The sequence below is a fragment of the Neodiprion fabricii genome, chromosome 1, assembly GCF_021155785.1.
Source record: "Neodiprion fabricii isolate iyNeoFabr1 chromosome 1, iyNeoFabr1.1, whole genome shotgun sequence".
Taxonomy (NCBI): Eukaryota; Metazoa; Arthropoda; class Insecta; order Hymenoptera; family Diprionidae; genus Neodiprion; species Neodiprion fabricii.
The window spans coordinates 32,044,109-32,063,911 of record NC_060239.1 but is presented as its reverse complement, the minus strand read 5'-3'; the positions used below and the strand labels follow the sequence as shown (position 1 = coordinate 32,063,911).

The 19,803-nt window shown below is 43.0% G+C and overlaps 1 protein-coding gene across 10 annotated transcripts in view; it reads left to right on the top strand.

Annotated features, from left to right (window-relative positions):
• The window catches only part of LOC124174372 (neuropeptide CCHamide-2 receptor-like), a 113,509-nt gene extending 95,019 nt beyond the window's left edge, over positions 1-18,490 (top strand). For 5 of the 10 annotated variants that reach the window (XM_046553462.1, XM_046553459.1, XM_046553457.1 and 2 more), the window contains exons 3-8: positions 772-1,023; positions 1,790-1,938; positions 3,149-3,348; positions 4,664-4,845; positions 8,586-8,800; positions 9,546-11,227. In XM_046553462.1, the coding sequence (XP_046409418.1) occupies positions 772-1,023; positions 1,790-1,938; positions 3,149-3,348; positions 4,664-4,845; positions 8,586-8,800; positions 9,546-9,735 (1,188 nt within the window). In that variant the 3' untranslated portion in view covers positions 9,736-11,227. Of the gene's footprint in view, positions 1-771; positions 1,024-1,789; positions 1,939-2,960; positions 3,059-3,148; positions 3,349-4,663; positions 4,846-8,585; positions 8,801-9,047; positions 9,136-9,545; positions 11,229-11,347; positions 11,375-15,364; positions 15,730-16,828; positions 16,943-17,084; positions 17,151-17,223; positions 17,330-17,413 lie in introns of those variants that run through there. The other 5 variants (XM_046553465.1, XM_046553463.1, XM_046553464.1 and 2 more) reach the window with 5 other exon arrangements.
• The last annotated feature ends 1,313 nt before the right edge of the window (positions 18,491-19,803 follow it).

Below are 19,803 nucleotides of genomic sequence, written 5' to 3'. Positions count from 1 at the left end.
CTTCATTTCCTTTCGCTGCAAGAATGACCATCAGATTCTCGAGCTAGATAAATCCTTCGTATTCAAGATCACTTATCACACTAAATATTAGACCACTCAATCTCATATCCTATTTCGGGCCGTAATTGCCTACACACTTTTTCTCCAACTGTGCTGAATTAATACCCTATTATTTCTACCCCGCGTCAACACTGATCGTCAGTATTTACGTTAATGTTCGAAATGGCTGCATTCGGCGTAGGAAAGTGATAAAGCAAAAAATAAGCCAATTGAACCGAAAATTAGTTCCAAGTAGGAGCTGGTCTAGAAAAGAAATGTTAATTTAGTAACACTTGACCCCGAGATAAATACAGTTGAACCCATTTTATCTGAAATTCGTGTGTGCGTCGTTGAATATTTTCCAACGCAAGCTTTCTAACGCATGACTGGAAACGCCGTTGCAAAACCGTTTTGACGGATCTGTGGAAAGGCAGCGTCGGGTGAATTACGCATATCGCTGGTTATACTTCCGTAACGATTTATCATCGAGATTTTCGTCATTTCATCAATATCCGTTCGCCAAAACGTCAGCCTTTTCGGCCTGCCAATTGAGATCATGCATATGCGACCAGGTCACGAATCGCGGGTGGATGAAATATGATTCTTTCCCAAGCATCTATGTCCGCCTCACGCGAAGATGCGCTGTGATCGAGTTTACTTTCATATATACGATACTGTATTCTGAGAGATGACCAAGGATTGCGTGAAGAAAAAGCGTCTCTCGTGTTTCAGATGTTCAGTGTGAATTACACCGTGAACACGACACCACTGGTGACCTACGAATTCGACCCGGAAGACGATGAGAACATATACGTGCCGTACAGCCAGCGACCGGAAACGTACATCGTCCCCGTGGTCTTCCTCGTGATTCTGGTTGTCGGTGTTGCCGGGAACGGAGCTCTGGTCCTGACTCTCCTCCGCCACGCGAACATGCGGAATGTTCCCAACACTTACGTCCTCTCCTTGGCGCTGGGCGACCTTTTGGTGAGTCGACCTGGTGTAAACATTTTAATAGGTCTGCGTAAGGGCGACATCAAGCAGCGACTGCGACGGACACCCCATTGAGTTTCATCGTGCAGGCGAGGGAAAAAAGGGAAAAATGGCAAAAATGCATCACGAGTGTGTTAAGTCTTCGCAGTTTGACAGGTCACGTCGCCAATGGGTGTTTGGGGTGAAAGAGAGGCCGTCTCGATTGTTTCGACTGAGTACAAATCCATGTAAGTGAACCACTGGGAGGAAGAAGAAAAAAAATAAGAAGAAGTAGAGGAAGAACAACGGGGGTAGGATCGATTGGTGCAGAGCGTTTCTTACTCGTTACATCCTTCAGCCGAGTCAAATCACCAAGCTGCAGATGCCAGGACAAAATAATACCTGGCCAATAGCCAGAGGTTTTTTTTCCCATGTGTGTGTGCGCGCGCTTCTTTTCTTCATGGTGCATTAGCCAAGCTCACAGGGCAGACTCGACGCTGCCTTTACAACGACGGTCATTTTCCGGAAGTTAGCGCGGAGGTCGAGGCTCCATAAACTGCTGGCCTGGACAAAGACGACGCTCGAGGGACGCGAAAGGACGAGTTTTGTCAAGGAATGCAAAGTAGTCAACAAGTTAAAAGGACCTGCACGTACCGCCTCGCGGAAACCGGGTCCACCTCTTATCCCCGTATACAAACGCAATTCCCGATAGTAAATTATTCCATTTCTTGTCTCGGCAGGACGTGTTGACATATCTTTTCATCCCTTTCAATTCTCACAGGTTATAGTTACGTGTGTACCCTTCACGTCGATCGTCTACACGGTTGAATCCTGGCCGTGGGGATTGGCTGTCTGCAAATTGTCGGAATGCGCCAAGGACATCTCAATCGGCGTTTCGGTCTTCACGTTGACGGCACTTTCGGCAGAGAGGTATAGAAATTGAACACTTTTATCTTAGTTATATTAAATAGATCGTAGAACGTTGATTACCCGGAAACTCAGACCGTATGTTTGATGCCGGGGTAATTAACGCCGGAGCTTCAACGTCGAGTCTTTACTCGATTTGAATATTCCACCTTACTTCTCCACGCATTTATGCGATCAAGGTTAGGTGTGCATGTACTCCAGTCTATAAGATTTATCGTTATTTCCAAATACTTTTACAAGAGTTTATACTGTTGCTGAGAATTGGAATTGACGATCAGTGTGCTGGTATTGAATTTAATTCACCCGTCATGCGGCTCTCCGAATCTAATTCATCGCAACGCCAATTAAAAGCTCTCTTACGTTACGGTTCGCATCTGAGAGAAACCGAGTTTTTTTCTTATTTGAATTGAAACGGACGTAGAATGCAAGATAAACCGATTAGTCAAAGTAACGTGAAAATTGGATTCTCGATTGCAGAATGGCCATTGAGCGATTAATTTCGTCCTTAGAGTAATGAATTTCTTCCAAAATGTGTCTTCGATTGCCAGATGCAATCTAGTTTCCTGTCCGCGTTTAAAATGGTTCACCATCACCGGTAAATCAGTGCCGATGTAATATAGGGCTGCCAGCCAATTGTTAGCCTTTAGCCTATTTGTTCCACGACTTCCGCGGCTTATAGCCGTTACTTATAGCTATGCTATATTACCGAACTGCGAAAGTCTGTTACTTGTTGTTTAAAAACAAGTTTTCCCAATACTTAAGCACTCGGTCGCAGCTGCAGGCAGTAAAGTAGTCAGCCTACGTTAGTCCCGTTCTCAGTTATAACGAGGAAAAGATTAATTAACTTCCATGAACGTGGCTTCGGGGCAGAGGCAAATAATTAAATTACACAGAGCTTCAGGATCTGAAGTTTTCTCAAGCTGCAGCGGCCCGCTCAATTCGGACCAACTCAAATCTTGCACGACGTGCGTGGCAACTTATAATACTTCATTTGCAAACGGATACAGTCGGCATTGACAAACCGCGAGAGATGAGAAAGCCGCCTATTAAATTGCATGCTCGTGCGGGAAAGCCAGTGGAACAGGCTTGAGAATTCTTTGATCCCAGGATTTCGATTTAATTGGTTTGTACATTATGTAACAGTGAAGTAGATTTTGTTTGTTTTTCGTCTCTCAAAATTGAGTTCACCCGGATGTTCAAACGGATGTTTCAGGTACTGCGCCATCGTTAATCCTATACGAAGGCACGTGGCAGGCTTGAGCGCAAAGCCGCTGACCATTCTGACAGCCAGTCTGATCTGGGTCTTTGCCAGCGTTCTGGCGATGCCCTCCGCCTTCTTCTCCTACGTCCCCGAAGTCGAGCTGCAGATAAACCACAGTATACTGATCTGCAGCCCCTTCCCCGAAGAATTTGGTAAGCCAAGCTGAAATCCCTCGTTTTTTTTAGAAATACTCGATGGAAACTGGCAAATATGCAGGAGCGGTGGATGCCAAACGTGCATGGAAAGGCGTACGCGCTTTGTTCCGGGAATTTGGTATGCTTGAGGTTTTGTTTGAAGCGCCGCAAACTCGGTCGAGATTTCCTCGTGCTGCCAAAATTAAGGCCACTGACGATCCGCAGAAGTCCCGAAACTCGAAGTCGATTTGAGCCAGAGGGAACCAGGTTAGACACATTTTTTCATTTGCTTGCACGAGCCGTATCAAAGCCACCCGATCCCGATCGCTCTTCGATTTTTCATATTTCTATGGCCAGAAATCCATTGGGATTTGAAACTCGTCGGGTGAAATTTAAGGTCTTCCTTTTTAAGGAGAATTTCCCTTTCACAGATTCAAACTTACCCCGGTGCACCTAGGCTTGGTAGACAAATGGTTTCAATTTCTTCTGCGTTGTTCTCACTTCTTTGGCTCGTATTTTCGGCTCCAAGCCAACGAATGGCACCCGACTTTATCGAGGGATCCAGATACCGTTACGCAACGTTTTTCATTTAACGTTAGTCGAGACGTACGTTAGTTATTTGTACAGGGTGATCGAACCCTCGGACCAGCTTTCCACGTTGGCTCTACTTCCTCTGAGTTCCAATTTCTAACTTCAAACAATTTGTCTGGGATACTTTAAGTATTTTCAACCCGACGAGTAATCGATTTCAGCACTTTTTACGCCGTAAAAGTTTGATACCTCGCGCCTATGGATAAAGTGAATTTAATGGAAACGAGCTCTTTATTCTGAGAATCAAATTTCCTGTCTTCATTTTCATCATAAAAGAGGGAAAAATGAATAGCAGGTACGAGTGACCTTCGTCTTTCTGAACCGAAAGAGAAAATTGCCGTAATGCTGAAAACGAGTAAGAAACAAAAACAATCGCGTGAATGGCAGGTGATTTAAACAGCTGGGTTCACGAGATACTGCAAAACTTGAGATAGCAATCAGCCAGTTATAAAAATCGTTTTACCGCTTCGATAGGCGGAAGGAGGTAAGACATGGTCGGGAATGATTTCGTCGGTCATAAGTTGAGGTTTGAGTTAATTTAAACTCCACTATTTCCTAATTACCGAATATCCGTCAGCCTGAAGTTTAACGAACGGCTGTAGCAGTAAGAATAACATTAACCCCTGGTAACATCGAACTTTCGCTCAATATACACACGCAACCGGAACTAAGCTCGGTAAGACCTTATGGTGTGAAAAAATGTGAAGAAAATAAAAGCGTTAATGAAATCGTCGCTGTGCAGGGGAGAAGTACAAGAAGGGCGTCGTGCTGTTCAAATTCCTCGCATACTACGCTATCCCCCTCTGCATCATCGCCGGATTCTACCTTGGGATGGCACGTCACCTTGAACTGTCGACGAGAAATGTGCCTGGAGAATTTCCCGGCGCGCCTCATCACTGCGGGCAAATCCGAGCTCGTAAGAAGGTGAGTTTTTAGCAAATAGAGGAAGCGCCGTAAGCCGTAAAGTGTCTTTCATTCTGCCTGCAAGCTTTCCGAACGCATTAAAATCGTCTATCGATTCGCCCCAGTAATATGCTAAAAAGTCACGTGGCACGTGCCGTCTCACATCACTCGAGGATAATTTATTCGATTTCTCATCAACGGTTAAACGTCTGATAATCGTGTAGAAACTGACACTTATCATTATCTCGAAATTCAGCTCACGATCAGCGCTATTAGATTCGGTGAAAAGGGTGGATTTTGGGCCGCGAGATTCTAGGGAATTTCTGTTGGCTCATAAAAGCGTCAGGAGTCGGAAAGCGCTTGCATTAGCATATCCATTCCACGGCAAATTTACGAGGATTCAAGTCATGACGCAATGATATTTCGTGTCAGCAATCGGAAATAAAAGAAGCGGTGATGTAAACGCGATTCTTCCAGCGATGAACTTGCAGCGTTAATTTTTTTTAATACTATTAGCCCTCAGCTCTCAGGCTCTAAGAGATTCCGTTGTCAAGCGAAGTTACCGCGATGGAAAACCAATATTCACCCGTTAATAAAGGTGAAACTTGTTTAAATTTCTCCTCAGCCGTGCCACGGTAGCGTAGCCCTCATCAATCTCTGGGAGTTTCTAATTTTTTTAATATCAAGATTTAACGCCTTTCCCCCTCCCCGGTTTATGATTCTTTACCAAGTCGCGTTCGTCGCGTTTTGCCATCCCTTTTATCTACCGACATGCTCGACCTTTTTCACGTAGCTTTGACGGCCCAGAAAAATCGTATTATATTTGAAACAAACCGGAGAAACGGTCTCTTCGCGATATTTCTCATGACCGTGAAAAGAGAAGAGTCTGTCGGTTTGTCTGACAAACTTCCGCGATGATGTCGAAAACGGCCCAGAACGAAATTTGAAAATGATAGCATTTGGCAGCCAAATGAAAAAGTTTTGAAAGCGGACAAAAAAATTATACATTTTTATGAACATAAATATACTAACTGGAAAAAACATGGTTGTTCATTTGGAACAGTAGTAAAGAGGAAAAAGTTTATGTTTGCTGATGAAACATTGAAAATCGATTCATTTCCAGTAAAACCGCAAGTTCCAATTAAACGGGACATGGCAATTTTTCATGTGCATCGTTTGATTGTAAAATCAAGCAAGTTTCAAATTTTTTTATCTAGACGTTTCCCAAATCATCGTGAGAGTTTGTCGGATAGACAGATATCGAAACCAACATTTTTCGAAAAACTCGTTTTTTAGATTCTAGAGGTTCGGAAACGTAAAGATTCGTTGAAATTAGAAAAATTGAACTTCGACCGAAACCAATACTCTTCTCATACCACTAAAGGTGATGAAAAGTAAAACACAAATAATTTTATACTTCGATACTTGAATACATATGGTCATACTAACGCGCTCGAGCTTTCACTAGAGTTCCGCCAATTTTCCCAACTCCAGGAATATTCCACCGCCTTTTTAACAGAGCCATTTATATTTTCATTCGCGCATTTGCGATTCGGGACCCTAGCTGCGGGCGTAAATGCATTATCCGACCGGTAACTGGATAACAAATTGCCCGGAGGACGCAAACGTAAGAGCCTGGGGGGCGGTGGATGCTTTTTCGTTAACAGTTTTTACCGTCGAGACGCTTTACGCCCGGCGCGGGCGGTTTTTAACTTTTCACAATTTGAATATAACGAGAAACTGCCCTCTGCGGCAAACGTGACTATAATGTAGACACTCGGCTCGAGGAAAATTTCAAAAAGCCTCTACTGTCTTCCGATGATTCATTACGACCGGGAAATGCATTTTCCGCAATAGCAAGCGTACCCGAAGTCTCTGGTAAACGCGAGATTTCCGTTGTCGTACGTAGTAAAATCCGTTATCCCGCGAGCGTTGTTCGCACAAGTTTGTTCTTCGTAGTTGAATTACTTCTAAAGTAAACACATCGAGAAGTCAAGAAAAAAAAAGACCCCTCCTAATTCTATCCTGTCTGATTCATTGTCTATTTTGGATTTTGTTCCAAGCCTACGGGCTTGATTGTAATTGATTGGTTGGATTGATGGTGGTTGATTCTCGATGCTAATTGAATCTCTGTTTCTTGCAGTCTTGTTGAATCTTACCCTATACGAGTACACTAATGGACACATTAGCAAATGCAAACTGATAATACGTATCAATTACTTCTATTACGAACCAATACGTCGTGCAGGTAACTCTAGTTTCGTGTTCCTTTTCAACCAAATATCTGCGTGTAGTCTATTCCTGTCACCCTTGCGAATGGCAACGGTTTCATTTACCGCGGTACTATTGTTTACCGATTATCCGGTAAACTGATCCTAATTAACAACATGCTAAATTCTTGTTACGGAGACCGTAATACCCACCAGCTTTTTAATAGTACAGACCAAGCACCAAGCCCCAAAATGTAGAATGGAAACCTGCAGGGTATGAATATAATTTGGCTTGTTCACCGATACTTTGAAAAATCTATATAATAATACAGTATTAATTTCAACTTTTTCGAAGGTAGCTTCACTAGAAATACATCACGTCCAATCACGAATAACTTTCCGGTGTAATAATTTTCGTGTTAATTAAAACTCAGAGGAAAACGCCACGCGTCGTTATACATTGTATACCCATTTGATTCCGCATTGTGCTGTTGACCTCGTTCCTCATCCAGGATGCGAGTAGTGGCGACGGAAGGGATGATTATAGGTATAACCTCACGTAGTCGGCATTTCCCCGTGTGGCTGCAAACAAGATGAGTCCAAAGTTGTTAATTCGCGTATCGCAGATGCAGCATGGTGAAAGTCCTGAGTTCCAGGAGGGCTGAGTAGAGGATAATTAACAGGATGTTGAAGCTACTCACCAGCTACTTACGTGAATCGTGGGCGTGTTTGAAGAGCTGCTTCAGGTTCGTTCGCATTCTAAGGGGGGAAACATTGTTTGACGCGTAAACATCATCATCGAAAACAATCCACTTTTTTGTAAGGTATGTCCTCCGAGATCAATTACTTGTCGTGTGCGGGGCAAGGGAGGGAATGGACCAGCGAACATCATTACGCGTCCGCGGACCGTCTTAAGATGTTTAATAAAAATTAATAATAATCGAGAAAGGCCGAGCAAGGTTGCTTTCAATGTAACAGGAAATTAGCAGAGAATTGAGAGCACTTAATTCCAGTCTTGCTTGATTTCCGTAATACTCGTTGTTTAAGCATTTTTTACCCGTCCTCTGCTGTAATATAACAACGAAGTTTTTTGACAAAGAAAATTTACATCACGTGAAAGAGTGACGGCCTTTTTCCAACTGCACAGACGCGACGCGTTCGAAGATTCTACCATCGTCTCTGATTCCTCGCCTTTTTCATTTTCCTCCCTTTTTATGTTATACGCGTCGTCGTGAAGGGGAGACAAACTTGCTGAGAGAATAGAGTAAAGTATACATTCATCCAACTTGTTTGCCTGATTAGTTTTTCCGGCAATATTCTCCGCAGCAAACAGCCGGGAATGGAAATAGAACCGTCTCGATCCTAGCGAGGTCCTGATTTCCTGTTTCACTAGAGAATGCGGAGGCATTCGGCGTCTCCGAGTCAAATGAGTGGGCGTAATCATTATTATGGAGTGTTGATGCAGCCTCGTCCCTGCAGATTCACCTTCAATTCCCAGAATCTACCGACGTTATCGGGACGGGAGAATTTACCGACAAGGTCTGATTCCAGGTCGGAAAAATGGTTATCTCCTTTGTGATCATCTTCATCGTCTGCTTTCTACCCTACCACACCTTCATGCTGTGGTTTCACTTTTACCCGCTCTCACGCGAGGTATACGACGAGTTTTGGCACACGTTTCGCATCATTGGCTTCTGCCTAAGCTTCATCAACAGTTGCATCAATCCTATTGCCCTATACTGCGTCAGTGGTGCTTTCCGAAAAAGGTGAGCATTAATGTTTTTTTTTCTGTGATCACTTTTCACCAGCTTACAGTCCCTAACTCGCGGAAAAGGGGATCCTTGCGGTAAAAAATTATACCGCAAGTTTTTATACAATATACGATGGGATGATATCGATCAATGAAATGCAAAGGCGGTTCTTGGATGATATATATTCGAGAAGAAGATATAAAAATTAATGGAATCTAATGGAATAGAATGTTGACTTATAACCCTTCTTCCGACCATCAAGGTTCAAGACACGATCCAGGATAAATCAACGCTCTGGCCGACGGACGTGAAATGAATAATTTAACTTTATTCGCAACTTTATTATTAATAATTCACAGGGAATTGCAGACAGGAGTTCGATCCACTCGATTTCCACTTCGGGGTTGACAGCTTCTTTATTATTTCACGAAATCTTTTACAAATCAGTGCCGAATTTCCGTTTCAATAAGCTAAATCCTCGATCCATTGGGTGTTTAAACTAACAACGAGGAAAAAAGCTAACACACTCTCTCGCCTTCCCGCTACCAAGTGCCACTCGAAATCTCACCCTGAACGGTTCCTGATAAGGTACAAGCGGTGTTTTGTCAATGCGCGAAAACACCGAGGAGACACCATTTTTTGGCTGCTCTCCAAAAAAAGGGTATAAGTCAATTTGGTCCCCTCTTTCAACGAGTTCAACTCCTCGCGGAATGACTTCTCTCCCCCGTTGAAGAGAATAACAGCTCTTCTCCGCTAACAGGTTCAACGAATATCTGTGCTGCTGCGTTCCTTCGTCGAGGCGTCGCAGTCGCAGCGGCGGGCAATATCCTCGAACAAGGGGAGGCGCGAGCACCGTATGCGAGACGAGCTTCAACTCTACGTGCAGACGTCACACACAGGAATTCAATTCGACGACTCTTTACAACCTGGGGAACGATAAGCCGACCTGAGGACGCCTTCGGCCACTGCTGGCTCCTCTTCCGAAAGTCACTTTCGACGTACCGGAAAATAAGGGACGCAGTGGTCAGCCTGCCTTGAACTTTCCGCAAAACAACTTTTGATTACGCGACGCGACGGGATCTTCGTTTGGTGAAGGCGAACTTGAAGTCGATTCGCCGCCTTGCATCGACCAGGCAGACGAGGGGAGGATCGTCGTAGGGCGGGTGACGATCAGCCGGTACAAGTTACTTTCTGAAAATTGATATTAAATAACAGTCGAGAACCGAGAAGAAGAAGAAGAAACACGTGTGTCACACGACCATCTCATTTCCATCTTGTCTTTTTACAATCTCGATAGTTATACTTTTAGTAAAACGATGTTTTTACCTTCAATATATGTGTATAATATGTCGTGCTTATTCGATAATTGTAACGTAAACAACGGTCTCAACTCAAGTTTTCATCATTATAGAAAGACTGAAACACGTCGAGCTTGATAAATATACGTCGTATGTTACATAATAATTCTACAGCGTCCATGTGTATCGTGTATATACAGTAAGCAACATTCAACACTTGACCAAATAATAGAGTACTAAAAAATAATTGCATTGGAGGGTAAAAAAGTTAGAGGTGTTTCAGTGTTGAAATTGTGGGTAAATTTTTATCAACGATAAGAACTTGCGAAACATATCTAATCACGTGTATGTATGTATGCATGTATGTATGTATGACATATTACGTAATAGAGAAATGGCTGTTTCACGTTCAAATTTTGTCTATATTCGTGGAGTAAAGTTGAATTCTCTATGTCGATGTATAAATTGATAGTTTACATGAGTGTAAGTGAAATAATAAATTTATATAAATTCGCGTCATTCTATAATAAATTAGCTCAGAATGATAACGATTTTAACGTGCTTATACGGCGAATCACGTTATTATTTCAAATTTGAGAATCATTTATGTGTACGTGTACCACGCGAGCGCATGAGAGATAAGCTTATCGCTGTAACGTGTGATATCTATCCAGCTCAAGAAATGCACAGGGTGGAGCGTGAAATATGTTATACAAGGTATCGCGTACCGCGAGATGTAAGTGTAAAATTACTGTTGAACAAAAACACACACACACACACACACACACACACATATATATATATATATATATACATATATATATATTTCAGTCGCTGCAAATAGGTAAATCAACTATTACTGACTGTAATTTTATCAACAATTGAAGTGAATGGGGTGTCAAAAAGTGTCACTAAATCAAATATTGTACATATAGGTATCGTAAACGTGTAAATGTCATAGGTATATATTACATTCCAAGCTTAATGCAAATGTAAAGGGGAAAAGATCTGCTTCAATCAAATTATTGTTAACTAATAATAAATACTAACACATAAAAGGAAAAAAAATCACACTACGCTGAATTCGCACGGTGCGGTGTAGTATCGTAGAATCGTTCGGAATGTATAAAAACTAATCTATAAATAAATTCTAAGATTTCGAGTAAACTGTCACACGATAAGAATTTTCTTATCTTAATCTAGATTCTAGCATATAAACATTAATTTATTCTGTCTACTGCACGTAATTCATTCTCCTGGCAAGCGACATACAAGGAGGACATTCTTATAGGTACGTATATTAATCTAAAAGGAGTAAAAAAAAAACTTTCATCTCGCAGACTGTATAAACCTGATGTTATTTTTATGCTTCTCTCTCTCTCCCTCTAACGAGATATCCTTTTTTCAACTCTGTTCAGCGTCCCCTTGACAGTTCAAATCGTCGCCGTTATACGCGAACGCCGTATCTAAATTCTAAACGATCGTCACGACTGTCGAGTCGTTACATTGATCTCCGTAATATAAAACTAGGCCAAGATTTTGCAGCGATCTGTGCTATTCGCTCAGCGCGCCTAAATCGCGAAGGATCGACTGATGAAAATAGCAGCGCTTCCGCGACATGACTATTAAAGGCATATTACGCATCCCTCTCGTCTAAGGATCACAACCATAACCTGCACATGCTGCTAAAGGGTTGATGAGAAGATCGTATAGTTGATCCTGTGTAAATTTCCCCGCTTACGCTTCATTATAATCACCAGACAAGACGACGTGCGGAATACAAGTTTGAACGGATGTTATATATAGACTAGAGTTAAACGTCGACGGGGGAAAGACGAGCTTTAAACTGATTCGCCGAATGGTTTAATCGCGTACTTCTTTCTGCATTCATACCTAAACTTTCCTTTTTTCATAGGTACATATCTGTTCGTGATTACGCAACAACGTGTAACGCCAAGTCGTGTTCATTACGCAATTACATGCAGGCACGATAAGACGCGCCTGTATAAACCTTCGCATAATCTGCTTATAAACACCGCGTTTATAGTCGAGCAGATGCGGTATAATCTTATTATTCAGGATCTGTTGCGATGACAACAGATCGATAAGCAACTCTCGACATCAAGACGGGTAACCTGGATGGGTAGGCATATCCACGATGTTAGAATAATCTTAATAGCTGTGTGGCTTCGAGCGGAAGCTGCCTCCCTCACGGTTGGCGCAGGTACTTTTATTCATCCTTGAAGACTGAGCGTATCGTTATCGTTACAACGACATAGACGGTGGGTATTATATGTATAACATAACTATACATGTATATACATATATATAACCGGGAACGGTACAAGCGACACTTGTTTTCCCAAGCTGTCGCACTTCGAACGGTCCTCCGGAGTGCCGAACAATAGATTAGTTTGAACAACTGCGGCTGCTTCTCGATGTGCTTTTGCGTCCGTGTTCTCCGTTCGCTGGTTGCGCACCGCTCGAAACTTCCACGGGAGATCTTGATCGCAGGGTTCGATTCGACCATCGGCGATACAGGCTCGCGGACGTCGAAAAGGCCCTCGGAATCGCGTTGCGAAATCATAATTCGCGAAAGTTAATTTCTTATTCCAGCACCGTCGAACGTGGGAAAATAATTGGCATTCCGGGGGCTGAACGGGTCACACGTCTATAATGCTGCATGGTTCGTCGTTATCTCGGGGAAACAGGCGTGCATGCACACGCGCAGCATCGTCGTCGGCCTCGTTACCGCCAGCGAGTATGTCAGCCGTGTGAATCCCAGCTGGTTGGAGGTTATCGTGAATGGTATCACTCAGCGTCAGCTAGGCGATCCTCGTTGGAAAAGAAGAAGCCCCGCATTTACCGTCATAATCAATTACCCGCGCCACACGTTGCGAAAATACAGAATCTCTACCCAATTCTGTATGGCTATGTTTTTAAACAGCGATGGGATTTACGCTTAAGTGAAACCGTGCACAATTATTCCTAGGTCATCCCCTTGAATTTCTCGGGACTCGGATACCGGCCGCGAAGGGAACGATGGACTACGACTCTGGCATGAAAATGGGGATGAAAAGTTTTGTTTACGAATTGTCGAGGAATTAATCATGTGCACGCCCGTTTTTTTGGGGGGAAAAAATATATCCAATCCCTGTAACCGGAAACGTATTTACGCGTTATGCTTTCTGGGTCAAAACTCAATTAGTTACGCGTGCGTGCGCAAAAATGCCCTGCAGGAACGAGCTGTAGAATCGAATATACGGTGTTTGTCGTTCTCGTACTTCTCAGGGATTCATATTTCAAATACATGAATATGTATGTATATATATGTAACTGCGGGGGCAGAATAGGCACGTAAACCGAATCGATATTCGATTCGTTCAACGTTAAATGAGGCCCGCATCATTTGCTTTTGCAAATAAAAATACTCCATTTTCCAGACAACTTCTTCGCGTCGCATCGCGTCGATTCGCCGAAGCTTCAAGATCCAATAAGATATATGCGTCTCGGTTGAGATGAAGAGATGCTCGCGAATCTAGACTTATGCAATCGAACTGTGCAGGATGTAGATGCTCGTACCGTGTCACGTAGAAGTCCGCACTTGGCCTGCGAAGTGGCAAACATCGGGGTAACGTACAATATGGATATTGCGCCACTTGGGGCAATAAACCGCCAAGTCACGACCTGATCCAATATCCGCGACGCTCCGAGCAAGTCCGCCGTCACCGTGCAGGGGAGGAAATACATCCCATGAAATATCCACACCCTGCAGTATAAGATGTGCATGATAGCCGGCCTGGGGGCGAGGATTTTTGGTGAATTTAATAAAAAGTAAAATCGAGATGAAACAAATCGCGCAGAGTCTTCGTGTCATCGAGGTTACGAAACTTAATATTGTACCCAGCCCTCTCTGCGACCAGACGTCAATACCCTCTCATATTTTTCCAGATCCCTTTTCCGACCCGTCGATGGTTTCCTCGTCGATCCGTGGAACAGTCGTAAACTCATCGCAGACTTTGTCGTTGTAGTTTCGTTGGGCGGGCGGGAAAAACTCGGGAAAAAGGGAAAAGTTGGACAATCTTCAAATCTACTTCACCGCACGGTTGACGGCCGATAAAAACGTGATAAGCCAGGCGTCTCGCGGCTCGCGGAGCACGAAAAATATGAAGACATCAGCCGAGTAGTTCGCCGTATACAAAGGGTATACGATGCTGCTTGTTTTTCATCCCTAAACAAGAGCGACGGAATTAATGACCTGAGAGAAGCAAACGACCCTTTTCAATTTATTATTCAAATTTTTACTTAAATCGTATTCCATCTTCTCTGTCGGTTCCACGAGCGATGTTCAACTTTAATGGATTCCAGTTTTTTAAACGTTTCAAGACTGCCACGCGTATAATTAATACACTTACGCGTGATTGCATTTAAAAATGATTCTTCCCACGCAAGGGTTTCACACTCTTTCCATGCGCGTTCGCATATAGTAAATCGTTCCTGGAATCGCATAGCGCGTACATCCATTTTGCTTTATCTCTCAAGTAAGCAATATAAAAGTCGCTTGATAAATAGATAAATTAAACCTGATGCATACGTAGGCTGATATTTTCATTTAATTTCAAACTGTTCCGCTGATTAACTTCATTGCGATGTCACTATAACGTCGCTGTACAAAGCGGAATCGGTCAACAAATCCGCTATTTATTTATCGAGCGGCTAATGAACGCAACTCCTGTTACACATACCTCTACGTTCTACAATTCCATACGAATCATTACATACCAAATCCGGCAATTCGTCAGCAATTTTACCGATTGATTTCGTTTTCCATACTATATATTCTCTTGCTATTTATTAGCGCGCATGTTTCCGACAAGGTGGAAGTTAGTAACGTTATCGCAACGAAACAATGAGGAAAAAACTCACTATATTCATAATTTCACGAGGATTTTTAAGGAAGTAAGATTTCGAAATATTACCTCGTTTCGTTTTATTGCGGTTTACTAAATCTCAGACAATTCTAAGATCGCGAAATAACGTTTTTTCGTCAGTACGAATCGTTACGATAACGTTACTAATTTCAATATGATTGTTTCCGATCGATTCCAACGCTCCACCTGCCCCCAACTGTTTGAGAAAAGTGACGCTTTTCCCAGTGTATCGACACCCTAATTAACTCAGGTCGGTAACGCGATATCACCGAAGCCATTTAAAGTCCGAATTGAAGACATTTAAAAAAGGGCAGATGTTCCCATGAGCCGCAGTCCAACGGTCGCACGTTGACGAGGGTGCCGAACTCGCGGCTGCAATTCATGTGTGTACCCACTCAGATCGGATTCGTGATGTTAGTGCGACCCGCACACCATGAAACGAAAAATCCAACGACGAGGACTTTTGTTACGTACGTTGAGCCAAGGGGCACGCTTCACGTTGGTGTGCCGGTAGCCGAACACGGGGGTCAGACTGCAGCTGTCGAGGGTCGTTCGAATTGTTGGTTTGCGGGGCTTGGCAGTCGTAGGAAATACTAAAAGTGGGGGAACGGGGCACGCGACAAGAACGAGCACCCCCATAGTAATCATAGCTTGGACGGAGTTAGGATCTCTGAAACGCCGGCGCGGATATCATCTGCCGGTCTTCTGATTTCAGGTGAGTCCAAAGTGTATTCCTTCACCCGATGTGATCGTGATTTGCCGAAGCTGAAACTGAGTCAAGTGTCCGTAATTATTTCGCGATATAAACACGTAATAATGGTCATCACTGCGGGATAACGTGCGTCAATCACGCATCAACAAATCACGAACTGCGTAACTCAAGCAGATACTTTGACAAGTCGATAAAAGCTCCTGAAATTTCCTGCGCCGATATCACATTCTGCACCGTAAGTCAGCTGGGTGAACGATGCGCAAGAATAACCACAAAAAAAAAAAAAAACCGAGACAGCGAAGGGATGGAAATGGATTTTCCATGGTGGATTCCGCTCTTTGAACGACGCGTTGGTGATTGAGCACCATGACATGTAGCTGCACTAAGTGGTACCCACGCCGAGAGTTCGTCGAGTTTGAAAAATTTTCTAATTAAACCGCGTGAAACTTATAGTCAAGTAAATAAATACGGTGTGGTAGTGACCCCGCTTGTCTATCAACCGTGAAAAATATTCGCGTGCAACCAGCCACTATAGTTGAATAAAAAGGGTTGATGTGAAGTGTGCAGAGTGTACGAGCGTTATTTTCAATCCAAACACTTACATGCTTGAACAGATTTTAATTAAAATACTTGGGGTTAAAATTGAACAAATATTGCTACCGGCTGATTGCGACGAAAGAAAGATATAACGCTCAGCGAAATTAGAGTTTTCAACGAATTCAGCTCTGCTTCGTGTGTCAATTTTCGGAAAATTCACAACCCGACCTGTGGAGCATTCAAAGATCCTGTAAATGCGTAGCAGGTAGAGTTGCCGTTTAATCCCAAGCCAAGTTTATTCCCCACCGTGGAATCTCTTGATATATTTTATGTACCCTACGGTCGAGGGGACTCGGTGCCGTCTCAGCAAAGCTGCGGGAATCTTCTTTTTCCATTTCCCCACAAACCTGCAGCTCATTCGCTTCCCTGTATACTGTAATATATACACTGCCTCGCAAATACCTTGAGCATTGTGTGCACGATATGTAGATATTGTTATTATACGGAAATATCTCCCCAAACAAACGTGACTAATGCATTTTTTATGTATATCTGCGATCCACAGAGGCTGAATAGATCCCATGACGCTGGCCGATCCCGCAGGTTACCGGAATCAATTTTCAGGTACAACTGTAACAGTGACTAGGCAGAACTTCGAATAATGAAGCGATCGTTGTCGGTAAGAATTATCTGCTTGACTTAGCAATGAATCAATGAGAATTTAGCGAACAATTTTCTCGCGGTTTCGATGAGAAATTAGAAAACTGATGCATATAGAATTGATTTCCCACGTTACGGACATCATTTTTCTTCTTTCGAAGGCGCCCTGTCTGGCGGAGGGGGGAGCTGGAAATGGGATAAAAAAGGCCAAGGAAGAATCTGCAAGGGTGAGTCAGTGATGAACGAACTGCAAAGTCTGAAATCTTACCCTTGGAATCCATTCTAATCTGGATTTTTCAGGAACCTACCGGCCGCGAATACCTGCAGCTCGCCTTGGCGAGAGTCCTGGAACTCCAGCGGCAGGTAAAAGAGGACACCTATACGACCGACAGCACAAGCGACCTGGGTAACGGAATTACCAGTTTTACTGTGCGTCGACGAGAGTAAGGCGAAAGAAATTCGTCTGACTGGGCTCAATTTATTTTCGCAGGTGAATCGGACAGCGACGAGGACGTGATGAAGGAGGTGCTGATCAAGGTGTTCAAGGATTTACCTGGCTCTTCTTCGTCGGTGGCCTCCGTTATCAACCGAGCGACTCGGCCTCAACCCCCAGAACTCCGGCAGATAAGAGATAAACGCGTTCAGCTGTCGGGGTACGATACTTGTCGGAGAGTAGCGCTCGATTTCATGAACACGGTCGTTAAAAACACCCCGGTTACAGAGAGTGATTACGAAAGATTTGAAATAGGAATGTTTTCGATGGCCGAGGGAAGAACGGCCGGCCGAAAAATCGGACTGACGAATAATCGCGGGGGCCAAAGCACCGGGAATTCGAAAGGAGGTAACCCGGAGATAAACGGCAGATTTAGTCAAGTTCAAAATCCGAGTTACTGTAAGCAATCAGCGAGCAGCTCGGCTCGCAGAAACGAACGTAACGTAGATCAAACTTCTCAAAACAACGGAAACGGTCAAACTTATCTGCGGGGATTTCCAAACTCTACTGGAAGCCTGGTCAACTTATCGCTAGAGAGAGAAACTAACAATGAGTCCGTTTTATCTCGAGATTATCAAATTAGAGTGAGAATGCTCAAAGGCTTGGACCTCCACTTGGCAAACAGACAGAGGGACTTTACTGTCAGGCTGATGAGGCAGTGACTACTGCGTTCAGAGACGTAAGTCTATGAAGTTTTAAAGAAATATCAAGACTTTCTAACTATTTATTTTATCTAGTCGTCATGAAATCTAGTATGCGTGCATATTGTTAAGAAAACTTTATTTATGATAATTAAGAAAACTCTACTTTTTCTTTACCTCAACATGTAATCTAGTCATATATTTTACAATATTACATTTTACTCTAGTCAGAACAAAGTAAGAAATGTATCGAATCTCGTTGTAATTGTACAACGAATATCGCATCTCCGATCATAAGAAAATTACCAAATAAACGAATCTAATCAGAGCCGCGCGATCAATTTTCTGTATAACTGCAGCTTCTGAGCCGTGAAATACGCCGTAAATTTACTCCCGATACAAAATTCGTCCTCTTGCAGCTTTTCAAGGAACGTAGGTATAAACGACACGTGTATAATCTGTATTTTCGTTTTGCACTCTTTATTTGTTTATTTACATTTCCTGAGTATTATTATAACGTTACATACTAAGATTTTTTAGACTAGACGCACTGTGTCAAATTATAATTAAATTACGTACGAGTCGGTTTGATTTTCACCACAATTGACGGGTGAACATCTCATTGCACGCCCATTTACCATACTTAAATCGTAACATGATAGGATATCTATTTTGTTTTCCGCAAGTGTAAGTATAAAATAATAAACTGCAGACTACTGGTTTTGGTACGTATGCAAAGCATGAAACTGACTACACAATTATGAAAAAACTGATTATATATATTCTATCGAATGAGTATTTTACCGGCAAGTTTGAGCATAGCCGAAGAAATTGCTTTCTTCTACTAATTTGCATTTCACACGTACAGATACACATATATCAAATAATTACAAACAAGTACTATATCAACTATTACATATTTTGAAAGTCCTTCGTTGTAGAGGACAATTTTCCATTCTGACTAGCGAAATACCATTTGGCACACGATTGCAACACACAAACATGAATTTATTTTCATTAATTGCGACTATATATTTACGTACGGTTTTCGACAACGATTGCACCACCAATAAATTATATCCTTATTTACAAAAAATCCGTATACCTTTCGTATGCCTTTGTTCATTCGCCGCACTGCGTTACAATGCTCTAGAAAAAAAAAACAAAAAAGATTCATTTTTAGACGTGCCCCGACGTCAACCGCACTCCTGAGATTGGTGATTATGTAAACCAGCCCTAGACTGCGTTGAATAATCGTCAGCTGCAGGAAGCCTGAACGTTGATTAATCACCAGCAGTCATTAAATGTATTACTTTTACCGCGCGGGAGGGGGGGGGGGGGGGGGGGGCTGTAAAATAATTTTTTGCTACAGCGAAACTTTGAGCCTCGCTATTTAATAAATTACTATAATCGCTTTAAAGCGGTGCAGTGTTTTTCTATGTACCATAAAACTACTCCAGCTCAACGGATTATCATCACTGAACGTCAGTGATTGCCGTAGGCCAAATCGTTCCCCCTGAACATCGCCTCCAGCATAAGTTTCCGGTCCATTTTCTCGCCGCTCGCCTCCATCACAGCAAGAAACTGCTGATACCTCTGCCATGCCGTAATCGGCGGTCCCTCGTCCTCGGTGCTCGGTGAAGGACTTCCGGGTCTTCCGGTCGGCACGTTCTTAATTTTCTCCTCGGAGGTGGCGTAGACACTCTCGACGTCGGGTATCATCCTTGAAAAAAAAAATTTCGATAC